This window comes from Polypterus senegalus, chromosome 15, assembly GCF_016835505.1.
Source record: "Polypterus senegalus isolate Bchr_013 chromosome 15, ASM1683550v1, whole genome shotgun sequence".
Classification (NCBI taxonomy): domain Eukaryota; kingdom Metazoa; phylum Chordata; class Cladistia; order Polypteriformes; family Polypteridae; genus Polypterus; species Polypterus senegalus.
The window spans coordinates 105,037,830-105,059,016 of record NC_053168.1 but is presented as its reverse complement, the minus strand read 5'-3'; the positions used below and the strand labels follow the sequence as shown (position 1 = coordinate 105,059,016).

The following is a 21,187-nucleotide window of genomic DNA, read 5'->3' as shown; positions in this document are numbered from 1 at the left end:
TGAGCACAGTTCAGTTTGCGTAGGCATTTGTCTGTCTTTAGAGCATACGTCTTCCACCTGTACTTCCTCATCTTTGATGCTCATCAGATGACACCTCTGTTATTCTTCTTCCTATGAGCGTCCTCAGCCACGTGCCTTTTGCTAAACAGATGTTCTTTTCCTTTCTGGCATGTCACCCTCTCTTGCAGTTTTCCATAAGAAAACACAAATGTGGAGGTTTCTGCTATCCAGAATTTTTGCTTCACCAGCATGTATCATGCCAAGATCAAGAAGAAGATTCGAGCCCCAGTAGTTTGTGAGTAATTGTGTGACAGACAGACACAATCCTTAGCGTTTTATGCATAGCGAGTTCAATGACTGAACGAGCTACCACAAACGTGCAGTAAAGCTCAGATTGCACTTGTCACGAGTAATAAGCAGCTAATTCTATTTGACTCATTACGATGCTACTGCAGTTTGTTCATTTCCACTCCAGTGACCTCAGTGACTTTGTGTACACCTGTGTGATGGCGACTCTATCTACAACTTATTGTTGTTGCCTTCTTTGCATGAATTAGTGGTCATTTGGTTTCAGTCTCTTTTATGTCCATGATAAGGTCAAAGACTGTCTGAGGCTGTGACAACTTTATCTCCTGTATGCTTCACTACCAGTCACCATGTTGTAAACACTGTAAAGCCCTCGTGTTAAGATTTTGCCAACGCTCACCCACTTTTTTGTAAGCAGTGACTAAATGCATGTAAATGATGGCTGGCCAAACATTATGCAGTAGAATGTAGTAGAATTCTTTGCTCTTCCCTGTCTAGCTAGAGACTTCAACAACACAAAGTTTAATTTTGTCTAAAGTGAACTGTTGTGGCTGTTTTCTCTTTGCTTTATTGATTACTATAAAGGACAGAAGAGCAGGTGCCAGGGACTCCAGTGACTGAGAGCTTTGTTTGCCTTATTGTCTGCTCTCAAGCACCTTTCAAAGAGGCTCCTTGTATCCAACATGGGCCATCAGTGATGACTGTGTGAGAAGGGAGACGGTGTAGGCGTAGCAGGTGAGTGGTGGGGACACAAGGTGGGTGTCAGGTATGTGGCAGTGGGAGTGACCAGCAGAAAGTGACATTAGAAAAGCCGGGCACAAAATATGATCAGTGAGTCACAATGAGTGGAGACCAGACAGCCAAAATCGCTGAAAACGTAAAGGGCACCATGTCCACTGCGCTGAGCTGGTAAGTACCCCTTTGGGCTGTTAAAAACGATACTTTTTTATGCGTAACTTTTATTTGGATAGTGACTTACAAATCCCAAATCCAAGAAGACCAATAGCAGGATCACTATGCATAATGTTGTTTCTGTATTTTAATATGAGCAGTTCATGTGAAGAGCATTGGGGAGTGAATCTCTGTCCTTTTTGAATTGCTTATAGGTGTCATGTTCTCTGTGCCATAACACTTCAAAGAGACTGATGCCATTACAATGTCTACATTCAATAACACAGCTGACGTCACGGGAAGAACAGGAGGCTATTGGATTACCTAACAGTAGAGAATACCAAGTTGATTAACACGGGCATATCTAACAGAACGCCATTATGTCACATACACAGAGCATTTCAAAATGACAGTAGCCTCCAGTCATACATGCCCGCATAGTGACCGTCTTTTGCTTGATAAACTGCCATTCTTTTCATATTTCTGTGATGTCACTTAACATAAAAAGTCTTGGGGATTAATCTGACAGTCCTTTCAATTCAATGCCATAGCCAATGGGTGGTCACGCTGTTGTGGGAAGTGGAGTAGGGGGTCTGTTTAAAGACTTGTAACAGATATTAAGGCTTTACTATGTACTATTAATATAGCTAAATCTAAGGCTAGGAAGAATACAAAGCGTGAGGTATTCTTAAGGCAACATTCCCCTCTTTTTGTGGCTGACAGTACTATGACTGGGAGTCCCAAGGTTGTAAATTAAAAGAAGCACTTACAAAAATAAGCACTACAGGTTAGTAATAGGACAAAATTAAAATCTTTATAAAATACTAGATGTGTAAGCCCGTACTGTAAAAAGCCCAGGGTCCTAGAAACTATTAAAATCGTCAGAAAGAAAATTGAAATATAGAGATTTCAGCTAATTGAAAGGGATGACTATGGGCATCTCTCTCCTAGGAGGTTTCATTTTGCTGACGTGCTCGCATCGCTTGTGTATTAGTGGCAGGAGGAAAAGTAAAAGGGATACCGTTTTGCTGATGTGCTCGCCTCGCTTCTGTATTAGCCGCTAAGCGAGTGACTCTTCAGAGGTTTCATTTTGCCAACGTGCTGGCCTCGCTTGCATATCCTTGGAGGTTGAGCCCTTACCCCAACTCCACCTCTCACTTCCGAGACGGACAGACACACACACTTCTACGTGTAGATCAGGGGTCCCCAACTCCAGTCCTGGAGGGCCCCAGTAACTGCAGGTTTTCATTCTAACATTTTTCTTAATTAGTGCACTGTTTTTGCTGCTAATTAACTACTTTTGAGTTAATTTTAATTGACTTGTATTTTAAGATTTGTTCCCCTGAATTTGTTTGTTGTTCCTCTGAATTGTTTAATTTCTTTTCTTAAATGGCACCCAAACAGAAATGAAATGTGAAGTGAATGAGCCAACAGAAGACCAACTAAGTCAGGCCCTCAAATTCCAACTGGTTGCTTAATTAGGTGCCGAGTCTCGTTGTTAATTAAACAGGTTCTTTAATTCCATAGCTTGTTGTGCAATTTTAGACTCTTCTGAAATTGTTGATTTTCTCTTTTCTAAGAGCATTGTTAAAATATTTAGGGGACCTAAGCAGATCAACATTCCCAAGAGCCTAACCTTTCTTTATTTTCAGATATTATATGACGGACACCAGTTGTTTTGGCTCATTTTGTATCTCATGATTGTTTGGCTGCTAATTAAGGAAAATGAAACAAGGTGTCTGAGTCTTCAAGAGCAAGACAATTAAAATGAATTCAAAAGAAGTTAAGTAGCAGCGAAAACAGGTCAATAATTAAGAAAAGGGTTAGAATGAAATCCTGCAGCCACGGTGGTCCTCGAGGACCGGAGTTGGAGACCCCTGGTGTAGATGATGTGCTTGTCTCGCTTGGGTAAGAGTTTCTCTCTTTTCTCGGTGGTTTTACTTTGTCAACAGTGTCACTTCCTTCTTCCAACTCGTAAACTTCATGCTGTAGTAGCCTTGCACTCCCGGGCCAGACAAACAGACATACACACTTCCACACGTAGACATTTAGTTTTCTGTTTCTTGAGAGGTGGAGCCCTTAATCCGTCTCCACCTCTCACTTCCTGGCTGGACAGACACACACACTTCCACGCGTAGATGTTTATATATAAGAAAAGATTTATTTTTAACCAACATGTTCTGCAGCAGAAGAATGAAGCCCTATAGAGCACAACAGGCAAAATGGAGTTGCTTAAAACACAAGGCAGCTCAAGTGAACTAAGTCCCAAATCACAATTCCAATTATGTTTTTTTCTATATACAGGTGCCGGTCATAAAATTAGAATATCATGACAAAGTTGATTTATTTCAGTAATCCATCCAAAAAGTGAAACTTGTATATTTGATTCATTCATTACACACAGACTGATGTATTTCAAATGTTTATTTCTTTTCATTTTGATGATTATAACTGACAACTAATGAAAGTCCCAAATTCAGTATCTCGGAAAATTAGAATATCAATTAAGACCAATGCAAAAAAAGGATTTTTAGAAATGTTGGCCAACTGAAAGGTATGAACACGAAAAGTATGAGCATGTACAGCACTCAATATTTAGTTGGGGCTCCTTTGGCCTGGATTACTGCAGCAATGCGCCGTGGCATGGAGTCGATCAGTCTGTGGCACTGCTCAGGTGTTATGAGAGCCCATGTTGCTCTGATAGTGGCCTTCAGCTCTACTGAATTGTTGGGTCTGGCGTATTGCATCTTCCTCTTAGAAAATCTATGGGGTTAAGGTCAGGTGAGTTTGCTGGCCAATCAAGAACAGGGATATCATGGTCCTTAAACCAGGTACTGGTAGTTTTGGCACTTTGTGCAGGTGCCAGGTCCTATTGGAAAATGAAATCTGCATCTCCATAAAGTTCGTCAGCAGCAGGAAGCATGAAGTGCTCTGAAACTTCCTGATAGACAGCTGCGTTGACCTTGGACCTCAGAAAACACAATGGACCAATACCAAACCATCACTGACTGTGGAAACTTTACACTGGACCTCAAGCAACATGGATTCTGTGCCTCTCCTCTCTTCCTCCAGACTCTGGGACCTTGATTTCCAAAGGAAATGCAAAATTTACTTTCATCAGAGAACATAACTTTGGAACACTCAGCAGCAGTCCAGTCCTTTTTGTCTTTAGCCCAGGCGAGACGCTTCTGACGCTGTCTCTTGTTCAAGAGTGGCTTGAATGCGACAGCTGAAACTCATGTCTTGCATACATCTGTGTGTGCTGGTTCTTGAAGCACTGACTCCAGCTGTAGTCCACTCTTTGTGAATCTCCCCCACAGTTTTAAATGGGTTTTGTTTCACAATCCTCTCCAGGGTGCGGTTATCCCTATTGCTTGTACACTTTTTTCTACCACATCTTGTCCTTCCCTTCACCTCTCTGTTAATGTGCTTGGACACAGAGCTCTGTGAACAGCCAGCCTCTTTAGCAATGACCTTTTGTGTCTTGCCCTCCTTGTGCAAGGTGTCAATGGTCATCTTTTGGACAACTGTCAAGTCAGCAGTCTTCCCCATGATTGTGTAGCCTACAGAACTAGACTGAGAGACCATTTAAAGGCTTTTGCAGGTGTTTGGAGTTAATTAGCTGATTAGAGTGTGGCACCAGGTGTCTTCAATATTGAACCTTTTCACAATATTCTAATTTTCCGAGATAATGAATTTGGGTCTTTCATTGGTTGTCAGTTATAATTATCAAAATTAAAAGAAATAAACATTTGAAATACATCTGTCTGTGTATAATGAATGAATCTAATATACAAGTTTCACTTTTTGAATGGAATTACTGAAATAAATCAACTTTGTCATGATATTCTAATTTTATGACCGGCACCTGTATATATTTTTTTTCATTCTCCAATTAATGTATCCATTCTTATGTATACAGCCTCTGTTTACCCTGCTCCATGCAGTCCTTGTGGTTAATCCTGTTGTCATTTCATTTAATCTTAAATGCAAATGTATGACATAATCTTTCACTAAAAAGGAATTTCATTGTTCATTCTGTTTCATTTTAATTTACTGCAGTGTTTTCTTTCATTCTTATGTTTTGTAAATCTATTGATTAACTCTCACCAAGAGATATACCATATGCTTTGAATGTTATAGAAAAAAAGCCCTGCTAAAGAGTTTGCTTGAAACACATCAGTGTTTATTACCAATCAAACATTTCATGGCGGTCTGAAGTGGAGTGTCACGACTGATAAATTCCTCTACCATCTCTTGGATACTTCTGATTAGAACAGACTGAAGTTTGGCACCATTGCATTCATTTGCATTATCACTGGAGCTCATGGCCTTGTTTGGTCACAGGTGACGTGTACCCTGGATACACCTCATCTGCCTGCTTGAGGCATAAACTTGTCCAAGACGCCATAATAAATGATTTAAATTATTTTTCTCATTAGTAATTGTAATACTGCTTCATGCAGTTGGTTTATAATTTCTTCATTCTTCTTGCTTTACTTTTATTTAACCTTTACTTTAACATTGTCTTTGTTATGCCTAACATGAAGTAAAGTAAAGGCAAGGGGATGGAGGTGACCAGGAGAAGAAACGTTAAGAAAGCTTGCCAAAAGATACATCATCAGAAGGTCCATTAAATCTTTTGTCAAATGAAAATACTAATCAAACATCAAAGTCGATTGCCAGAAATAAGAAGTCTTAAACAGAAAGCTAAAACCTAACCACTAACCACAACTGCACTGTGCATGAAAAACAAGATGGTGTCTGAAAATACTAACCTTACCTAAAAAACAGTGTCAGAAATAGATTTCGCAACCCAAAAAACGAGATTATGATATAAAGTATTAACAAAAGGGTTCAGGAAAACATGCAAAAAAAAAAAAATGAGAACACTGATGACAACAGTCTCTTTACTTTGTTCATAAATTACACAAATATTTTTGTTATATAGACTAAAACATTACTTTTGTTTTAGGAGTAAGATTGTCTTTTATAGTGCTGTCATTTCTCATTATCCACGTTACTGAAAAACCTCATGGATATGGAAGCTGCAGATACTGAAGTGTCGATCCTTTGAGAAAGATGAGGCTAGGTTCAATAATCCTTTCACAGGTTCACCTACAGAAACCTTTTTTACATTCATTTTTACATATTAAAATTCGGTTGTCTTTTAGGCACTCTACCAGAGGCTGTGAATGATCACAGCAGGGCCGATCCAGTGGCGTAGCTCGAGTTCGTGCCGCTCGGGGCGGGGCAGTGCTTCAGCTTGCCGCCCTCCAGCATATCTGAATATGTTTGCCTATTTTAAATAGATAATTAAAATGACGTATAAAGAAAAGTTAAGATAGATTTTGTATAGATTTATTCATATATAGAGAAACAGCAATAATTTTTCACATACAATTATTTATAAGCATCAACTAGACAAGAATATAGTATAGAGTAGACACACTAATAAGCCGTGTTCTAATTATTAGTTTAATTTAATTACACTGTGAAAATGAGAACCAGTGTAGTGTGCAAGTGATAGGTGGGGATGTTTTCTGCGCAGAGCCAAAACACATTTGGACTGATAACGAAATGAAATAATAAATTGTAAATTAGCTGCTTATCTTCCTAGAAATTATTATCGGTGTAATGTTTATGTTTATTTTTGTTATTGCCTCATGCATTTCAACTGCTGTGTCTGATGCCGTCACAGGAGGACAGTCTGAAAATTATTTTTGAAGCATTTGTGGATAAAAATCAGAGAATTTTACTGTTTTCAATCATGAGTGATATTTTTCCAAATGCTGCTACTTACACACAAATTGTACTGAGCCTTTTGGCCAATAATGCCACCCCCAAAAATATGTCGCCCAGGGCGGACTGCTCCCTACGCCCGCCCCTAGCTATGCCACTGGACAGATCCGAAGACCTCACAAAACTATCCATTCAGTGGTAGTGATGGATGGTTGAACAAAGGACAGGCACTTAATCAGTGCACACTCATGACCCGCAATTACTGGGAATTCCTCATTTATAGGGAACAATCACAAGCTGCCGTTCCAATCATGAATGGAGTTCAACAGCTTACTCATGCCTCTTGGCGCTTGGTAGACCTAAATCGATCCATTCAGTGATGTGCTCATGCAGCTCAAGACATCTAAGGGTGAATCACATACAGTACCTGTTATTTCTCAAGCTCACATTACACATATGTCTTTCAACATTTTTATCTGCTGCACATGGCTGTGTATGGATACAATTAAACCGTGGCCATTGTGGAATGGTAGAAAAGTGAAGCCATGGGAACAGAATCCACAGATAGTGAGGATTTAGTGATATATAACACTACCTCTCCTTAGTTCCTTGCTGCTAATTGGTATTTATTTGTTTTAATTGGATGTTATTTATATTGACTGTCCCACAAACCCACCTCAAAAGATGTTCCACAAACCCAAACTTAATTGAAAATCTAAGAAATGTTTAACAATAGTTGTTGTTTTTTTAAAGAATATAGGACTTGATGTTTCAATCAAATCAATAAAATAAACAATAAACAAAGAACACAGATAACATAAATGAGTAAAGACATTCACTCTTCCCTGGATTTCTAGTGTCGTTGGATGTGAATAAGACATGAGTCAAGACGAAATTCTGGGGAGTCAACCAGGTTGCAGTGTTTACTTCAAATAAATTTGTTCAAATTAACAAGCGCACAATGGTACGACAAGAAAACAAAAGCAAAATGTAGCCTTAGGCTTCAGTTAAATGTCTCTAGAGAGTGGTCAGATGTCAGGGTCGGAACTCCATAGTGCGGGTGGCTCATCTCAAGAATGAGATGTATTCTTGTGGAAGTGCCCTTCTTTTATAGCTTGTGGACTGTAAGGGGCGGCACCAGATGATCTCAATGAGTGTCTTCTTGGAGTTGTGTGTGGAAAAAGAGACAGAAGTGTTAAGCATCGCGTCCCCTGGTGGTAGTGTTTATTTCTGAGGTAACCCTCTGACGCACATGCATGACACTGGGTTTTCACTATCATGGCTTAAGCTGACTGTTGAGTTTAAATGCACCTCTAAATGTGCAAGTGGGTTATAGCATATCCAGCAATAGACTGGCGTCTTAAATTATTCCTGACTTTTACCCAATTTGGAAATTGAATGAATGGATGATTCATACATATAGTATTCATATATTCCTTAGTTCTCACCCTGTGGAACAATTCATACTTTTCTGGATCATCTTTTTAATAGTTGCCTCTCCTTGCGCTGACAGTGAAATAAGTGCAACTCTGCCCTTTCATTGTGCTAATGCATATGTCTGAGAAGTGTGTACACAAGTAATATAGCGGATCTCTGACAACAAAAGATATTCTCTAGACAATGATAGGTCCACCATATGCTGTAAGATGTTTTTGCTTTGAAAATGTCCATAGCTTAGGTTTTCTTTCTCTTTCTTTTCAGCTCCACTCATCCTCCTAGGACTTCACATTTCACCCGCCTGAAGAACTGGGAGACTGGAGATGTTTTCCATGACACTCTGCACATGCAGAGCACCAGGGTGCGTAAGTGAAGCTGGGCTTGGCTCACTGGGAGGCAGCAGTCAAGGTGTGCTTCTCCTCTTACAGGCCAATCCTTCTAGGCTGGCTGAGTGCAAAGTCTGGACGAAATGTGTGTGGGTTGTGTGATTGGGATTTTGGAACCTGTGACAAACAGTAGACAAACCTTCAAGGAGCAGGATACCCTTAGCTCATTAAAGGACGCACTGGGCGTAGTGAGATTTTATCATACGTGAGGGAAAATACGGTTTGGGAAGCAGTGGTCCCTGATACTCTCTCTTTTTACTGCAGGAGCTGCCCTGTGGGCAGAATTCTTGCTTTGGCTCCATCATGTTCCCAGAGGTGCTGACTAACCGGTCACCTGGTGAGTCTGAGGACCCAGAGAAGCTCCTGAACTCTGCAGTGAACTTCATCAATCAGTACTACAGCTCCATCAAACGGTATGGGTGTATCAATGGGGCTGACTAAATTAAACTTGTAGCAAAGGTGTAACTACAACTACCGTTTTAACAGCAAGGCTGGCCTAAATGGTATCAGTAATCTAAGAGTCATGTTAGTTTAACTGGAAGTGGGTGAATTTGAGAGCTGGACTCTGTTCGCGGTTTTGATGTAAATGAGTCACTGTTCCATTCCCACTGGTATACCTGGCATCAAAATTCTACCATCTGTAGTGGTCTAGCTGAAAATCAACTGTGGTAACATCTCAGGTGGGGCTGGGCCTGCTCTGTGTTCTAACAGTACTGCTCTATTAACTTGGACCAATATTCTGAACCTGGGATTAGTATTTTAACAGTATTAGTGGTCTATTTGGAGTGCAGGCACTCATTAACCCATATGTCTTACTGACTGTTGATATTCTGCGTGGGCAAAATTTGAATATTTAATTGTGTTATCTCTCTAGAATATTTCAAATACATAACATAATGTAACATAACGTAACATAACATCTAAAACCCATTTAATTGATTTTAGCATTGCTGGGGGCAATGTAGGAAACAGCCTACAATATGGCTTCTATTCACCACAAGGTCCATTCACACACACTGAAACACCACTGGTTAAATTGGCTGTAGGGTTCTAGTCCATGTACATAATATTCTGTGGTAATCATGGGGGTCCAATTAGTGTTCCAATGTTGGCTGAGCAGTAAAATCTTACTCTGCTTCTTCTATGGAATATACAAGAAATGAGAAGATTAAGTAGATGAATGACATCATTTAGAGTTACGCCCTTGGCAAACAAATGCCACGCTCCCTCGTTCTTCACGCCAGCATCAGGCAGAGCTCCCACTTTTCATCACACAGAATGACTTCAATGTCATGCAGCTCTGTTCTGATCTTTTCCTGGTTAATACCAACTCCCTTTTTTTTTGCTCCTTTTGAAATCTTTTTTTGAATTGATTATGTAGTCATAATGGTTCTTTAGGATCCTGAATCCATTCCTGACATTATTTTTTTTTCAGTCTTTGTTGTCACCTGTGCAGCATCAGACAAGAAAAGGTCATAACTAGAAGATGAAATGTTACCAAGTGCCAAGCCTAGATTCTTTAACCAAAAGTCCGCCTTAACTTTCACCAAAACTAAGAGTCGTAAACATAAGTCAAAATCAGAGAACAAAGTAAAGGTTCTGTTTAAAAAAAATTGACATCAAACATGACAGCACACACTAACAAAGAAAAGTTTGTTGTCTAATCAGGGAGACCAGGAAGTGCATGAAGCTGCCATTTATACCCCTGAACCCTGATAACATGTACAGCAAATATCAAAAAGAAATGAAAATAAAGCAAAACATAAATGATCAAATGCAAAAACAGATCTCCATGTTTGATATAGTTTTCCCAGTGCCATTTTGTTTATTTCAATTGTCAAAACACTGTGACATCATTTCTTCAGCGTTATTATGGAAATGAAACAGAAGTGCTGTGAATGATAACACTGAGTCAATGATATATAATTCACTCTGGGCACTTCCTCATTATCTGAGTTTATCGCAGAATGAATTGTTTGCTTTGGTTATTGTTTTTCCGATATTAGAACTTAAAGTAAGGCTTTAAGTGGTGGCTCTGAGGCTAGGTATCTGCCCTGGCAATCCCGTAAAATGCCAAAAGGGACTCTGCTCTGTTGGGCCATTGAGAAAGGCCCTTAGCCTGCAATTGCTCTGTCCTGGGTATGACGTTAATCTGTATCCAGCATTGCATGTAGGCCCTCCAACCTGCAGGGAACAACTTGGGGGTTGGTGGCAGAATTGGCACTCCAGCCACCATAAAAAAACCTCATACTGTTCCACTCCATCAGAACTAGTGTGGTGCTGAGGTGTCACCCATTGCATGGCTGCACTCAGGTCCTAATCTGGTTTGTTGTGTGGTGGGTGCGGCAATGTGCTGTATCAGTGCGTTTGCCTGACCTCTTTAGCAGAACATGTTTAAAGTGCACATTGATTAAAGATTCCTCTCTTCAGTTCCCAGACACTCTTGATGACTGCTGAGTACCGAAGTGCTCTTTGTAACTACCACAGGTTCATTACAATAATGGGCTTGTTTATCTTATATATAAAAGTCTACATGTGGAAGTGTATGTGTCTGTCTACCCAGCCCAGAAGTGCGAGGCTACAGCTTGAAGCTCAAAGAAAGCGACTCTGTCGCCAAAGTGAAACCGTTCCTGCTAATACACAATTCAGTCGAGCACATTGGCAAAACAAAACCTCCGAGGAGAGAAAAGTTTGCTTAGCCACTGATAAACAATGGAGGCGAGTAGATTGGCAAAACAAAACTGACAAGGGGCCGCTAATACATGACTGATGTGACTGATTGATTGAAGTGCCAGAATCCATGGTTTCTAGGAGCCTGGGGTTTTTACAGCACAGGCTTACACAGCTAGTTAAATAATAATAAACAGCAACATACTGTAGTACTCTAAGAGCCTAATAGACAAATGTCATCGCTTTCCTATTTTTAACGGCCACAAGATGTGAAGAAGATGTGGCTAACGTCAGGCTGTTTGAAGCATGAACCCTGACTATGGCACAGTATCAACAGTAGCATTCAAACTCTTCTTCATCAGCAAGATGATGTCCCATGCAGACAAACACTAACACTTGTATGTGGCTTCAATTTACTTACTCCCTTTGAAAATCTTTGCTCTCTTTATCTGATTCTCCTGATTTACAGGATGTAGTCCCCTCCCTTGACAGTGGGCCATCAGGCTTGTGAAGTTATCTCTGAACTCTGCTACTTTTTCACAGTCTCACTAGTGGCCATTGAGTGATTTACTGTATAACACCATAATATGTTGTTAAATATAGCTTCAAGGGCACACCACATTTTTGACTTTTGGGCTTTCAGGGTGTTCATGGGGCTCAACTGGGGGGGGGCTCTTAGACACCAAGAGAGCCCCTGTATTTTCCACCTCCTTTTGAGGTGTTGCTGGCATACTAGGATCTTTAGTTTTCAGTACTGCTGCTCCCAACACAGGTGGGCATCTTGTAGAATTCCTATGGCTGTGAATTATACCAATGATTTATGACAGTTAGACCTCAGATACTGTCATCATGCTAACATCTCTTATGCCCAGCTATGGACTGTGTCTATGATGCTCAGTTCCAGATTATTGCTCACCTTCATTCTGTTGAATACTCTGCCCAGTTTTCAGTCCGAGGCCCATCAACAGCGCCTGAGGCAAGTGCAGAATGAAATCCACAACACTGGCACCTACCAGCTGGAGGAGACAGAACTCATCTATGGGGCCAGGATGGCCTGGAGAAATGCACCCCGCTGCATTGGACGCATACAGTGGACACGGCTGCAGGTGAGGATGAGTGAGGCTGCCCAGTTATAGAACCTGATCTTTATTATGGCCAGCATGTGAATCTGCTGAACAGATTTTGATTCTCAGGAGAGTACATTTAAAGCCCCAACAAATAGCCTAAGAGGGTATAGAGGAAGGGTCTAGATTACTTTGGACACACACCCTCCCACAAGCAACAACAGATATGGAAAGGTAGGGAAACCTTTAGTATTTTGTGGTAGAATTTCAAATGCATTTTGTCATGCAGTTTGCTTTCATTTGTTCACACTGGCAGCAGGGGTATGGTGTTGGAGGACCTCCTGATCCCCACTTGTGTGTCTCCTGTGCAACAATATTCAGATGCCAAGGGGACTTCCATGATAAAGTGAACCTGAGTGATTACATCAAAACTGAACCAACAAGGACGTGCCTATGTAACTTAAACTTTCTTCCATCTTCAAAGAAGGCAGTCACGGAGCCCAGATGAAAATGCTGAACATTTCTTTATTTGCACAGAGTATGCACAAATGTCTCAGTCCATGGAGTGAGCAATCAATTAAACAATTCACCGTCTTTTATACTTTTTTATTACATTATCTAATACATCATATCATCTTACTTGTAATATGCAGAACTTTATCACCTTATCTAATCAACTACAGATATAAGTAATTTCAGACTAAGGTCGACTCTCCTGTTATTCTGAACACCACTTCCTTTGGAGGGGTGTTTCAGGATTGTTCTGTTGATCTCATTATCACGAGGCGATGTGTATGGGATTTCTCATTAGTTTATCCTCGTTTTCTAAAGGGGTGTTTGTTTCTCATTTACTTCCTTCTAACCTTGGAAAATCAAGTTGATTTCTTTAAGATGAGGCTTCACGTGCTTAAGCTTTAAGCTACATTTAGTTAACCCTTGAGTTACCTTTAGCCCTTTCCTTATGTTTAATAATTCCCTTAAATGCCAGAAGTGACTCTGTCCGTTGGGCCCTTGAGCAAGTCCTTTAACCTGCAATTGCTTCATCCTGGGTATGATATTAATCTGCATCCAGCTCTGCAAGCAGGTCCTTCAATTTACAGGGAAAACTTGGGGGGTTGGTGGCAGGATCCAGCCATTTTAAAAACAAAAACCTCACACTTTTCCTGTGCACTCGGGTCCCAATCCAGGTGGTTCATTGTGATTGGGTGCAGCAATGTGATACCAGTTCATGCTCCCAACCATAGCTTTCATATAAGTATATAGTTTAAATTGGATTGTAAAAATTCTATACACGCTGCCAAGTTCTGGATTAAGAACAGCTAGTCTGCAGAATGAAGATTAAGATTTATAAATATGTTTGCATCTGAAGTTTGTCAAATGATGGTGTGCAGTTCATTCATTTGTTACAAGGTTAATTTGCCCTGTCTGATTCTATTTTGTTTCATGGAGGTTTAAGAAATGAACACCCTCTACCAATCCTAATAATGAGCCATGTAGGACTCATCAGTTAGAAGTAAAGGCTGAATTGGCTACTGATTATCTGAATCTTTTTTTGAACCAGAAAATTAACAGTGAACTTCTGGTGGAGTTTTTTTTTTCTTTAATTTTGTAATACACTTTGTTATGAAAATCATAAGATAAAGATATATGGATAGACAAGTCAGTAATCTGCTGTGCGGTCTGACCATGTTCTCTAAAACCCTCTAGGTGTTTGATGCCAGAGACTGCACTTCTGCCCAGGAGATGTTTGAGCACATCTGTAGTCACATCAAGTACTCCACAAACAAGGGCAACATTCGGTGAGTACTTTATTGTGGAAGGTCACCCCTTATATGCTGGCTTGTGTGTCTTACTCTGCCATTATCTCCATTGTTGTCTTCTTCTCTTCTTTCAATTCTCCCTTTAGCTCAGCCATAACAATTTTTCCTCAGAGGCGGAAAGGCCGTGGTGATTTCCGGGTGTGGAACTCTCTGCTGATTCGTTATGCCGGGTATTGCATGCCAGATGGTTCTGTCATTGGGGACCCAGCTAATGTTGAAATTACCAAGGTCAGCTAGTCACCACTTCTTCTCCTTTCTCACACATCCTGATAACTCAACCCCTGAATTCTGGTATTGATGAATGATACAAAGAAAAGGAAATAATTGTCACAGACAAATGCACAAACTCTAACAGAAGAAAAGATATCACTGAATGTGCTCAATTAACAAAAAAGAAACAAAGAACACAACCATTATATATACTGTATGTCTCTTTGAAGAAACTGTGGGGCAGGTTAATGTTCTGACAAAAAGGCAAAAAGAGAAGGGCAAAATGGGAGTGAGATATGAAAAAATGAGCTTGAGGTCAAAACTGTGAAGACTGTTATTCAGGTAAACAAAGCCAGAACATTAAGCAAATATGAGATTAATTCAGGCACAAAATATGACGAAGCATGAAAACACTTAGAGAAATGAACCAGGAACGTTTTTTAGAAGAATTTAACAATCTAGGATGTCCCCAGTAATTACATGTTGACTTTTATATTATCTCACTAGTGATGTGACAACCAAGCCATGCCCGTAGCAACCTATATATTTAAATATTCTAATAACCTAATAGGTAAATATTCTTCTTCAGAGTTAAACAGCAGTTATGCATTTCCCATAGTTAAAACTCCAATAACCATCTATGAAAGTCTGTAGACTAATTTATTTCCAAAAAAAAAAAGAAATTTTTAAAGTGAGTGAATCATAACAGTTGGGTTTCTTGGCACAGAGGTCTTCATCATAGTGATTGATGGTAATTCTGCCTTCAGCCACACTACTGCCTTTCTTACTCTATCCCTCTGATAGTCATACAACTTTCTTAGTTTGGTAAGCAGAAGTACCAAGTGACTACCTGAGTTAACTGCAGTGTTAGTAGGCACTGCCATTGAGATCCCCGGGATTTGTCCACCAAAAGGATGTCAGAGATCTTCAGTTTGCAACCTTGGCAATCTAGCTGCCATGTCTTCTTCACACAGATATGCATTCAGATGGGATGGGAGCCCCGCTATGGAAGATTTGATGTTCTTCCTATGATCCTCCAGGCAGCTGGAGAAGAACCTTGCTTATTTGAGATTCCTCCAGATCTCATCCTGGAAGTGCCCATTATCCATCCCAGGTGAGTAGTTTCCTACAGTTGCAATGCCATTTCATTTTCCACTTTCCTGCTACTGCCCACTCATATTCTTTCTTTCTTTCTTTCTTTCTTTCTTTCTTTCTTTCTTTCTTTCTTTCTTTCTTTCTTTCTTTCTTTCTACTCTCCTTTTATGACTTAGTCATTATCTTCCCTACCCCCTACTTTTCATCTACAGCACCATATAGACTGTCTCTTTAATATATTCATGCCTCTTCCAACATTTCCTATGACTACTTTATTACTTCTTCCCTTGTCTAATTATTTAATCTGTCTTTTATTATGGGACAAATATTCTAATTCATTTTAGTTTGCTTTCTTCCCAAGAGAACAATTGGAACCAAGAATTAGGCTGCAAATTAAACTGAATCCTTTTCTCTTTTATATATAATTTTGTATTAACAAGGACATTACATTTACTTTATTAATGAGCAATGTTACAATTCTTCATTCTTGTATACTGTGATTTGAAAAAGTATTCAGCGTCCGAAACCTTTTTTACGTAAACAATTATCACAACCTGGGTTTTATGATCAGTTTGACTGGGGATTTCTATTTGTAAATCAGGCACACTTTTTCATAGGGATGCCCAAAAAAATAAGAACATTATAAACCCTTAAAATTAAGTTCCAAAAGTTGAAATGTCAATAATTTGTAAGTATTCATCCTCATCATTCTGTATTTGGTTGAATCACCTCTCTCAGCTATTACAGCAAGTGATCTTTTTAGATCCGTTTATGGTAATTTTGCACCCTATGATAGAGCAGGACTTGCACAATCCTCTTTGCAAAGTTGCTCAACCTGTGCCAGGTTAGTTGGGAAGTGAGTTGGACAGCTGGATTAAGGTCAGGACTCTGACTGGGTCACTTAAGGCCCTCGATTTTCCTCATTTATGTCACTTCAGTGTTGCTCTAGCAATGTGCTTTGGGTCATTATCCTGTTCAAAGACAAACACCCTCCCATGTTTAAACTTTCAAGCCAAGGAAAGCAGGATTTTCTTCAGGAGGTGTCAGTAATGAATGTGCTGCATTCATCTTGCTATCAATGCTGTCCAGATTGCCAGTCCCTGCTTCTAAAACACAACATCAAAATGTGATGTTGCCAGCACTTACTTTTCACAGTGGGAATGGGGCCATCTGTCTGAGATCCAGTGTTACATTTACACCCCACGTACTGCTTAGTGTTGAAACCAAAAAGTTCCATGTTAGTCTTACTAGACGATAAGGCTTTCTGACACGTCTTTGCAGTATCTTCCAGGGGATACTTTGCAAATTCTTTAAGGAAAAGGACAATTTTTTTCTGTTAGCACTTATTTACTGCCACTTTTCCATAAAGGCCATTTTTGTGCAATGCCTTGGAGATTTTTGAATCATGAACAACCTCTCTTCACTTCTGCAACTCAATCAGTGACAGTTGGCATCATAGTTACCTTTCTGACAAGTGCTATCCATATTCAGTGCTATCCATGTTAAGTTGGTCGGGTATCCTTCCCCAGAGCTGTGCTTCTCTATAATTAGCAGTGTACGCCTGTTCTGTAAAATGCACAGGGTCCTAGAAACTATTGAAATCTTCAGAAATGATGTCAGGAAATTGACAGGAACTACTCTGGGCATCTCTCTCCTAGGAGGTTTTGTTTTGCCGACATGCTTGCATTGCTTGTGTATTAGCAGCGGGAGGAACAGTAAAAGGGATACCACTTTGCCAATGTGCTCGCCTCGATTCTGTATTAGAAGCTAAGCGAGTGACTCTTTCTTCGGAGGTTTCATTTTGCCAATGTGCTGGCCTTGCTTGTGCTTCCTCGGAGGTGGAGCTCTTATCCCGATTCCACCTCTCACTTCCGGGACGGGCAAACAGACACACACACTTCCACACGTAGACGTTTATATATAACATGGTATTCTGACTTGTTCTGAATGCTGTTTTGTCTTCAAATCCTCATTTTTTTTTGCTTTGTTTTGACATCGTCTGGGCACCATTTTGTACTCAGTTTGCATTGAATCAGATCACAACAACATTTATTTATATAGTTCATTTTCATAAAACAATGTAGCGTAAAGTTCTTTACAATATATCAAAGAGAAAGTTACAAGAAAAGAAAAAACAAATAAGACTAGGTAAAAATAATAATGAATAAATAGCAAGGAAAAAAATCAATACAATCTTGTAAAGCATATGATTAGTCAAAGAGTAGCATACTTATATACAATATTATATTGTAAATCTCTAAACACGAGTCTAGTGATAAAGTCAGATGGCTGGGAGGACAGAAAAAAAATCCCAAGTTAAGTGGGAAAAAAACTAAATCTGCAGGGTTTATAACACGGAAAGACCACCTAGTCCCCACAGGTCACATGGGTTGTGATGTCACCTAGACCCACCTATATAAGATGGCAACGCAGTATGCCTTGCATCCTAGCTTTTGGAACTCTATAAAGAAATCTCTTGCTCTCTAAATGCTTTATTTTATTTGATCAGGACAATTATTTTTCATTAGATTTGTCTTCTGAACTTTTGTTTGTCTTTTGCCCTTAGAATTTTGTCAGGCATTTTGGCTTTGGTGTTAGAATTGTGTCCTTTATCTGTAGCGACTCTCTGCTCAGTTTTCTTGATCACATATCTGTCTGATAGATTGCAGCTGAGCAAAGCTTGTCTTTTATTTGCAGAAAATTGGGATATTTTCTAAAACTCCCAATTTGGGGTTTCCTTTATATTAGCGAAGGTTTTCAATTTTTTGGTTTTGATTTAATATCATGTACCCTGTTTTACCTATCAGATAGAACAAGTGTTACTTTAAAGGTATACATCCACCCATCCATCCATTTTCTAACCCGCTGAATCCGAATACAGGGTCACGGGGGTCTGCTGGAGCCAATCCCAGCCAACACAGGGCACAAGGCAGGAACCAATCGAGGGTGCCAACCCACCGCAGGACACACACAAATACACCCACACACCAAGCACACAGCCAATTTAGAATCGCCAATCCACCTAACCTGCATGTCTTTGAATTGTGGGAGGAAACCAGAGCGCCCGGAGGAAACCCATGCAGGGAGGACTCGGGAAGCGAACCCGGGTCTCCTAACTGCGAGGCAGCAGCGCTACCACTGCGCCACCGTGCCGCCCCAGGTATACATATATCCAAAAGTAATATTTTCTTAAGATGTTACTTATCCCATGTGGTTTGTGGTGATGAGTGACAGATAAAATCTAATCATATGTTTTAATGCAGAGCGGAGTTAACAAAGTTTATACTTTAATGAAGCAGGAAGTGACCAACACTGGAAAACAGCAAACAGTATCTATACATCCAAGAAAAAATCTCACATAACTTGTGCCACATAATTCATGTCAATTCATCCAATCATATACTCATAACATTTAAAATGTGTGCATTTTTTGCTAATATATTCTTAAAACAATTCCTGCAGTAAAATAAAAGTAGCCCACAATCTGGAAGCCATTTCACTCATGGCTGCGCTATTACACTGAAGATCTGCCTTTCCCCCTAATACATTGGCCAAGAGTCCTGTCTTCAATTCAAAAGCACATTTTGATAATATTTGCTGTTATCCACCTGCTTCCATGAAATCAATGGTTCCCAACCTTTCTATGTCCCACACTCTAGAAAATGTTTGATTTACGTTCGCTCCCCCTACAAAAGTAATATCACATTTGAAGATGAAGAAATCAAATTTCTCATTTTTGAACCAAAAATTGAACCATACAAAGTACAGTGGGTGAACAAATTGAACTTAGAAGAAAATAAGCTTTTAATTCAGTGCATTTAAATTTAAATGCAAAATGAACAATTTACCTTTTTAAATTTTAATAATCTTGTAAATGTGTCCCCCGTGAAGCTTAGACACTTGATTGACGATCCAGGGCTTGGGATATGCCACAAAGGATTAAGTGCCACAAGGAAATGACACACGATCAATGATCAAGCCTACGAACTTTGTCCCCAATAACACCGTATGTACAGTAGTTCAAAAACAGATTAAGTTACCGCCCTTCACTGCTGCAGGACAGCCAACAAGTGAGATGGCCTGAGTGCAAGCATCAGGTGTTTCATTTAATTCAGTCCCCCTTGTCTCCCCCGGCAAAAATGTCAATCAAACCACAAAATCAGTGACATTTCATAATCAGTGCTTGCAAAGAAATCAATTCCAGACCTCGCCCTTCTGTAAGGACCATTGTAAGGTCCAAATTCCATTCTCTTAAAAAAAGTTATTTGCCTTTGTTGAGGATGCCAGGGGCCACGACCCGGCCGGGTCGCCTTGAAGGTCCGGAAGTGGTCGTGTGCCCATCTGGGATCAAGTGGGGGCCACCTTCCTGGTTGCTTTGGGGGCCACGGGTTCAGGGCACGGAAGCCCCACCCTGTAGGGTCCCGTGGTCACCGCCAGGAGGCACCCCAATGCCTTGGGCACTTGTGACCTCAGCACTTCCGCCACACCAGGAAGTGCTGGGGGGAAGAATTAGACGGACACCCGGAGAGCTGCCGGGAGAACAGCTGGCACTTCCGCCACGCTGGGCCGTGGCCAAGGAAGGAATGCCGGGAACCACCTGGAGCTCGTGTATAAAAGGGGCCGTTTCCCTTCATTCAAGGCTGGAGTTGGGTGGAAGACGGAGAGAGTGTGGAGGCGGCCCGAGAAGAAGGCATTGTGTGGCCAGGACTGTGTGTGTTGGGGTTTGTGCACTATTTGGACTGGGTCTGAGTGACCACTTATTGTATATATTTGTAAATAAAATACGTGTAGTGGTGACAAACAACATGTCCGCCTGTCTGTGTCCGGGTCGGCTCCACACCTTTATGAATGTTCAGCCCGCAGCAAGAAGCCCATTTCTGTGGCTCATAAACAAGTGAGAACTGTGCACACAATGCTTGATTCTTTTCATATCATAGAAAAGGGGCACAAACTAAGAAATGACCTACAAATGGTGTCTCACTGCAAGACACCGACTGCACAACGATAAAGTCAGATGACACACCTCACTCAATTTTGCCGAACTGTGATGCATCCTTCGTTTTGTCTCACCCCCGAAATGCCATCTCGCACCCCAGGTTGGGAATTCCTGCGTTAAAGACTAAACTTTGTTAGCTCTTTTGTGCAAGAAAACATGAGATTAGAAGATTTTCTTAACCATCACTACAAACCACACAGGATGAGTAATATTTATTCCTTTATGTGTTCCTTCCTTTATATGTCGCAAGTTTTGAATCTGAATACTTTCTCAATATTGTGCGTAACACAATATTACAGTGATACCTTTACCATAGTTTCTTTTTATAAGGTGCAGTATTCTTTCTTTCTTTCTTTCTTTCTTTCTTTCTTTCTTTCTTTTTTTCAGACAAATTCATTTTCATTTCTAACACAAATTCTTAATTCAATTCCCATGTTTTGTTTCTTCTTTCATTTTCCGTCACTGAATGAATCCTTTGTCCTCTGTTTTTCTTGTTACACCCACATTATTTCTTTTTCCTGATTTTGTTTTTGTATCGTCTTTATTTTTACCCTTTAAATGTTTTTCTAG

At 40.2% G+C, this 21,187-nt stretch overlaps 1 protein-coding gene across 1 annotated transcript in view; it reads left to right on the top strand.

Moving 5' to 3' along the window:
* The first annotated feature begins 1,157 nt into the window (after positions 1-1,157).
* LOC120515929 (nitric oxide synthase, endothelial-like) overlaps positions 1,158-21,187 on the top strand; it is a 76,430-nt gene continuing 56,400 nt past the window's right edge. Inside the window, exons 1-7 of the mRNA XM_039737305.1 lie at positions 1,158-1,215; positions 8,641-8,737; positions 9,027-9,175; positions 12,376-12,538; positions 14,204-14,295; positions 14,403-14,544; positions 15,501-15,640. Coding sequence (XP_039593239.1) covers positions 1,196-1,215; positions 8,641-8,737; positions 9,027-9,175; positions 12,376-12,538; positions 14,204-14,295; positions 14,403-14,544; positions 15,501-15,640 — 803 coding nt within the window. The 5' untranslated portion in view covers positions 1,158-1,195. The remainder of the gene's footprint in view (positions 1,216-8,640; positions 8,738-9,026; positions 9,176-12,375; positions 12,539-14,203; positions 14,296-14,402; positions 14,545-15,500; positions 15,641-21,187) is intronic.